Source organism: Suricata suricatta, chromosome 11, assembly GCF_006229205.1.
Source record: "Suricata suricatta isolate VVHF042 chromosome 11, meerkat_22Aug2017_6uvM2_HiC, whole genome shotgun sequence".
Classification (NCBI taxonomy): domain Eukaryota; kingdom Metazoa; phylum Chordata; class Mammalia; order Carnivora; family Herpestidae; genus Suricata; species Suricata suricatta.
In genome coordinates this window covers 750,379-756,718 of record NC_043710.1, presented here as the reverse complement: position 1 = coordinate 756,718, position 6,340 = coordinate 750,379, and the positions used below count along the sequence as shown (strand labels likewise).

The 6,340-nt window shown below is 66.6% G+C and overlaps 1 protein-coding gene across 1 annotated transcript in view; it reads right to left on the bottom strand.

Annotated features, from left to right (window-relative positions):
• Positions 1–6,340, bottom strand: part of MUC2 (mucin 2, oligomeric mucus/gel-forming) — a 20,592-nt gene that overhangs the window by 8,359 nt on the left and 5,893 nt on the right. Inside the window, exons 16-29 of the mRNA XM_029957053.1 lie at positions 6,060–6,332; positions 5,917–5,969; positions 5,710–5,810; positions 5,191–5,342; positions 4,821–4,959; positions 4,490–4,600; positions 4,226–4,405; positions 3,876–4,115; positions 3,228–3,384; positions 2,902–3,033; positions 2,327–2,474; positions 1,906–1,949; positions 1,315–1,512; positions 53–344 (exon numbers count right to left, since the gene is read on the bottom strand). Coding sequence (XP_029812913.1) covers positions 53–344; positions 1,315–1,512; positions 1,906–1,949; positions 2,327–2,474; positions 2,902–3,033; positions 3,228–3,384; positions 3,876–4,115; positions 4,226–4,405; positions 4,490–4,600; positions 4,821–4,959; positions 5,191–5,342; positions 5,710–5,810; positions 5,917–5,969; positions 6,060–6,332 — 2,220 coding nt within the window. The remainder of the gene's footprint in view (positions 1–52; positions 345–1,314; positions 1,513–1,905; positions 1,950–2,326; positions 2,475–2,901; positions 3,034–3,227; positions 3,385–3,875; positions 4,116–4,225; positions 4,406–4,489; positions 4,601–4,820; positions 4,960–5,190; positions 5,343–5,709; positions 5,811–5,916; positions 5,970–6,059; positions 6,333–6,340) is intronic.

Sequence of the window (6,340 nt, the reverse complement as noted above, 5' to 3'; positions counted from 1 at the left end):
GGTGGGAGTCAGGGTCACCGTGCTGGTGGTCGTGGTGGTGGCAGGTGTGGACGTGGGACACTCTTCTATCGGCACGCAGCAATTGACACGTATTTCATAGTCATAGCAGACCGAGAATGGTCCGTTTCCAAACTGGTCTTCGTTGTTGCAAATCAGCCCCGAGGAGACGTCGCACTGCAGCTTCTGGCCCGCGTCCTCCCAGTCGAGGTGGGGCTCCTGGGCCAGCCTGCACTGGATGTCCTCCGGGGCCTCGCAGACGCTGTCGAATTTCTCCGTGTCTCCCCCGGAGCTGTCCAGACTGGGGTGGTTCTCGTTGATCCAGTCGGACCAGAAGCAGCACACTTCTGGGAAGCAAGACCCAGGACTGGGTTGGTCACCACGCACCTCGCCTACGTGGCTTCCAGGGGGCCCACTGGGACTCGCACGGTCACCAGGGTGTGACCACCCTCCTATCCGGCCAAAGAGCCAGGGTGCTGTGGGCTCAGAGGGCGTGGGGCTCCATGCAGCTCGACACTGAGCCCCAGGGAAGGAAGAGCCCCTGACGCCACACCTGGGTGACAGCCCGTCCCCAGGGCTCCAGCCCTGTGCCCCTTCCTCAGCTGTTTCCAAATCCTGATGCCCCCCAAGATATTATGGACAGGGTCGCCCATTCTGGGGAAGGGGCTTGGTGTGGACTCGAACAACAGTGTCACCTTGAGCTGGTCCTTCCCCCGTGCATGAGCCCAGGACCCCGAGTCCCTGGGAATCAAGCCACCCAAAGTCCCAGGTCTGGTGAAGGGAGCAGCACAGGCCGCCGGCCCCACATCCCGTCTCCCCGGAAGTTCTCGGAGCGGTCTGGGCGCCCTGCCCCCGCACCTTCCTGCCCTGGGCGCCACCCACACGACTTACCCGACTTACCCGGCGTAGGGGAGGAGGTAGCCGAGGAGGGGCTGCTCGCTGCACAAGGGCCAGAAAGGAACAGAAAGGAAAGGAGGTCGTCACTAGAGAGTTCGACATTTTTAAAACGCCTTTATAATTTTTATAAGTCCCTTCTTCCAGTGGCTGTCACACCCTGGTGGCTCATCCAGGGACAGCTACCACCTCTGAGGACAGCTGTGGGGGGTGGTTTAAGGACATTTCTCTGCTCTCTCTAAGCCTCAGATGTATTTAATTTCTTGCTGGTTTGGGAAACGTCCCCAGGTCACCTTCACGGTCTGGGCTTGGATGTGGCCCTGAGGCCGCATCTCGGCTCGGCAGGCCAGGGGCCCCAGTGACGCTCCCTGAGCAGAGACGCCTGTGAGCCTCACCCCCCCATTTCTGCTCGGCCGGCCTCACCTGTGCTGGGGGTGGGGGTGGTGCTGGTGGTGCTGGTGGTGCTGGGGGTGCTGGGGGTGCTGGGGGTGGTGGAGGGCGGCAGGGAGGAGGGCGCCGGGCTACTCGGGCAGATGTTGAAGTGTGTCTCCACCGTGCCGTTCGGACCACAGATCACCCAGTAGCAGAAAAAGCCATCCTGGGTGTAGTTGAGAACCTTCCCTGGGGGACAGGAGGGGGGCCAAGGTCAACACGGCCGGAACAAGACAGAGCCTCGCAAGCACCCCGTCTGTCCCACTCAGGGAAGGACTGGGCGTCCCCCAGCCACAGCTCACAGCACACCAATCCCCCGCTGGGACTCCATCACCAGAAGCCTAAAGGGTCCCCGTCGGAGCACAGAAGCAGGACTGCAGAAAGGGTGACCTCGGCCTCTCATCACAAGCCTGGGGAGGCTGGTGCAAGTCAGAGCCAGCTCTGAGCCAGGAAGGGCCCTTGGGGACCGCAGGCACAGGGGAGGGTGATGCTGACCACCCCCCACAGTCCCGGGACGGGCAGCTTGCGGGCTCTCCAGGGCAGGGGCCCTGGCCGGCCACCCCAGGGCAGAGGGCAGCTCACCTTCCTCGAACCAGCAGACTTTCGAGGAGGAGTTGTTGCATGTGCTGCAAGGCAAACACAGAGCTTCAGATCCCTCCGAGGCCCCCGCCCCCCCCCCGGCGCCCTGGGTGCCGCCCCCAGGAATCTGTCCACTGGGCCCTAACTGTGGGCGAAGACGAGCTGAGGCAGCCAAAGGCCAGACGCAGCAGGAACAGGAGAGCCAGGCTCGCCTGTCCCCATGTCCTGCTCCCGCGTTTGCGCCGTGGGTGTGCGCGCCCACGGCCCTGCGTCCACACTTGCACACAAGAATGCATGGCGTGCCCGTGCACGTGTAGTTGTATGTTCACGCGTGCGTGTGCACCTGCGCACAGGAAGCCACGTGGTGCGTGCACACGTGTCTGACCCCCCCACCCCGGGCTCTCTGCAGGGCGAGCTTACGTACCAAGCCTCGCATTCCTTCTCGGGGGGCATGGGTGCTCCAGGCGGGTAATGGGTGTCCTCCACATAGCAGCCGCACTGGTCGGCCGTGACACACTTCTTCCGGTCCTCATCGTAGATGGGCCTGTCCACCGGGCACCGCGGGTAGCAGCCTGGTAGGCACAGGGCACAGGGCTTGGACCCCCATGGAGGACCCCCGCCCTCCAGACCTCACCATCGTGCCCACCACGGGGCCCCTCTCTCCAGGATGCTCCTCCGGGAAGCCCAGGGGACCAACATGCAGGGCCCTGCACCCTGCCAGATGGCTAAAGGGACGCCCAGCTTCCTGGGCGCGGGGGGGCGCTCCCTCCCCAGGTCCGCAGGCGGCCTACCCCTTCCCGTCCCCGGTTCTCAACCCCAAGGCCCTGAGGAGATTCCCCGGGCCTCGCATCCGAGAGACCCTCCTTCACGAGTGGCATCTTCGCTCAATGAATGAGCTTTGCAACCAGGCGGGCCGGGTCCGCCCTGGACCTCAGGGGCCTCTCCCCGGCGACACTGAGGGTGTTGAGGGGACACCATCCCTGCGCCCCGGGCGCTCACCCTCCAGGTAGGACACGGAGATGTTGGAGTAGAGGCCGTTGATCGTCCTGCAGGTCTCAAAGCTGCGGTTCCCACACGGCTCATAGTGCCACTCGCACTCGTCCGGGGGGTTGTAGTAGTCACAGAATATGGCTGCGGGTGACGTGGGGTGACGCGGGTCAGGTCCGGCGGGCGAGCCCGCGCCCTGCTGAGCCCCTGCGCCACCCTGGCCCCCAGCAGCGGCTCTCAGGAGGCGGAAATGAGACTGCACGCACCCTACCCCTTGGACGGCTGAGGAGGGCCGCCCGGCCCACGCGCGGCCCGTCCCGGGACGGGTGGACACTCACGGCACAGGTCTGGCGTTCTCCAGAACACGCAGGCCCCCTCCTTCGTGCACGCCTGGGCGTAGGAGGCCACGGCAGAGCAGAAGCACTCGCAGTCCCCGCCCGTGTCGCAGGAGCACGAGTCATGGACGCAGGCCTCGTAGAAGGGCTTGGGGTCCACCTGGAAGAGGAGACCCTCTGTGCCCTGGGCCCCCGCTGCTGCCCTCATGGGGCCGGCCTGCCCCCACAGCTGCGGAGCTCAGGACCCCCAGGACAGGGCACGGTCCCCCAGCACTAGCCTCCAGGGGAGCCAGCAGGGGCGGTCCAGGGACTGGGCCACCCCTCCACCCACCCACCACTGCCCAGAGCTTCTGTCCTGTCTCCCCCCGGCAAGACATGTGGGCTGGGGGCACAGCCGGGGGTCTCAGGGAAGACCAGGCCTCCGGTAAAGGACACAAGATGGAGCTGAAGCTGGGGGAGAGGTGGCACATGGTGACCGCAGGGGGGCTCCGCAGTGTGAGTGCAGAGCTCACAGACACGCTGTCCCCACCCTGCCCCCGCCCCGCCCAGCCCAGCACCCGAGGCCCCGCCCACAGCCCCGTCCCCACGCAGCGCTCGAGGCCCCGCCCCCCTAGCCCCGCCCAGCACCCGAGGCCCCGCCCACAGCCCCACCTTGCTGTGGCAGACGCCAAAGACCCGGCTCTTGATGATGCTGCACTGCTTCACGGCCCAGGAGAGGCGGTGCGGTCTCCGGAGGCAGGGCTCCGGGGTGAAGCTCACGTCTGGACAGGTGGGGTTCTCCTTCCAGCTGTTCCCGAAGTCCAGCTCGCTGTCCACCACCATGTGGTCCCTCGTGGTGAAGTCGTTGCTGGAGCGGTGGTCAAAGTTCCCGCACAGCCCGCACACCTTGCCCTGCAGAAGCGCGAGCCAGGGGCGTGGGCAGGTGGCTCCAGCCGGGAAGGGCGGCCCCTCCTGCACCTGGGAGGCGGGGCAGGGGAGGGCAGGGGAGGGCCACCCCGCACCTTGTAGGACGGGGCCAGCTTGATGAAGACGGTCGTCTTCTTGTCCCAGATGACGATGATGCCGATGCTGGCCTCCACCACCAGGTACTGGCCCACCTCCCGTGTGGTGTAGGACACATGGTGGCCCACGTCCCGGTGGATCACCATGCGGTGCTTGTCCTCCAGCTTCAGCTCCGTCCTCTGTGCCCAGGGGAGAGTCCCTGTCACTGGCTGGTCGGAGTGTCCCCAAGGGCTCACTCGTCCCCGGCGTCAGGCAGCACTCACCCCCATGAAGATTTTGATGGCCTTGGAGCAGGTGACACCCGTGGTGCCACAAGGAACGTTCTCAGTGATGATGCTGAAGGAGCCCAGTGAGGAGTTCTGGCTACAGTAGTCCTGGGGACGCATGGGGGACATGAGCCACACTGGCCAGGCCACCAGTGTCCCGGGTCCCCACTCAGCCTCATCCCTCCTCTGCTCAGGAGGACCCTTAATGGCACACACAAGCCCCTCACTCCCCGGGGCCCCTCCCTGGGGACGCCTTGCTGGGCTGAGAGCAGCTTCGGGTGTGGCGCTGGGCCATGGGACCGGGGCAGGGCCGCGTCCCTGGCCTCACCTGAGCCGCCACATAGGAGCAGTGTCCATCAAAGTCGTAGTACTTCCCGTCGAAGGTGATGTAGTGGCCACTTCCATAGATGGAGCAGGAGCCGTAGCACACGGCCTGCGTGCACTCCCAGCGGCCTCTGCGGCAGGTGCTGAGGAGAGTGGGAAGGGGGCCTGGAGGGGCCGCGGGGGCGCAAGTACCCTCACCCCTGCTCCGAGGGAGCCTGGCGGGTGGGGCGCTGTGCAGACAGCCCCCCGGGGCTCACAGACCACACGCACATGCCCCCCACCCCCCACCCACCCCCGTGTGGACAGTGCGCCCTGGCTCGCCCCTGGCATGCTCCCGCCAGACTGCCCGGGGCCAGGGTCCACAGGCCACTCACCAGGTGTTGCAGTCCACCTTGATCTTGTTCCCGGGTGGGTACAGGTCCCCATTGTGCACACAGGAGCACTGCTCCTCCACAACACAGCCTCCGAGGCCGTCATCCAGGAGCCCGTCTGGGCACACACAGCCGCTGACGCACTCCGTCTGGTACTGTGGGGAGCCGGAGAGGAGGGCTCAGGGATCTGCCTCAGGCCCCGGAGCTGGGCCTGTCCCTGCCGCCCCCTCTCCTGACCCTGCAGCCACCCCTTTGTCCCTTCCTCACCCACAGACCCCAGCACTGTCTCCTCTCTCGGGTTCAGCACTGGGCCAGGATACAGGTGAGGGCTGCAGGCCGAGGGTCCCTACACTGGCCACTGTGCCCTCAGTGGGCTGCACGGGGGCCCACGGGCCACCACCTCCCCCACCCAGGGACAGGGAGGGCCGGGGAGGCCCGTGTGCATGCGGAGCCCGACATCCTGGCCCCAGGGCCCGTATGGAAGCCTGTGCACCCTCCCCCGATGGCGGCCCCCACACGCACGTGGCCGGCAGCCAGCGTCTGGCAGCTGGTGGGTCGAGGGTTCTGGATGGCCAGCGCTGTCAGGTTGTTGCAGTCAATGTGGATCTTTGGGGCCGAGCAGCCTGTGGGACAGAGGGGCCGCCTCAGCTCAGTGGAAGTCGGGTTGGGGGGCTGGGCAGGCAGGGATGGGTGCGGCCGGGAAGCCAGGCCTGCGCAGTGGCTACTCACTGGGGCTGATCAGGTGGATCGGGATGCAGTGAAGCCTGCCGTTCCGGCAAACGCTGAGGGCAAGAGGCAGGCGGTGAGCAGGCCCCTCGTGGGGGTGGACAGGCCCGTGGGTCCTCCCGTGCCCCCCAGCCCAGGCCACCTACCATCGCTCTCCCTGCCGCAGGACCACCTCCCCGGCCTCCAGGTAGAGGCCGCGGTGATAGCAAGAGCACTTGGCCCGCGGCACGCAGCGGCCCTTCTCGTCCAGGAAGGTGTGGTCGGGGCAGCCGCAGCCGTCCACCGGCGCGAAGCCCTGGAGGCAGTGGGTGTCGGCCTCGGACAGCGCGCGGCAGGTGGGCTGGCAGGTGGTCAGGTTGTAGAGGAAGATCTGGGAGGTGGGGCAGGAGCCCACGTCCTTGTCTGCGGGGGTGGGGGTGGGGGCGTG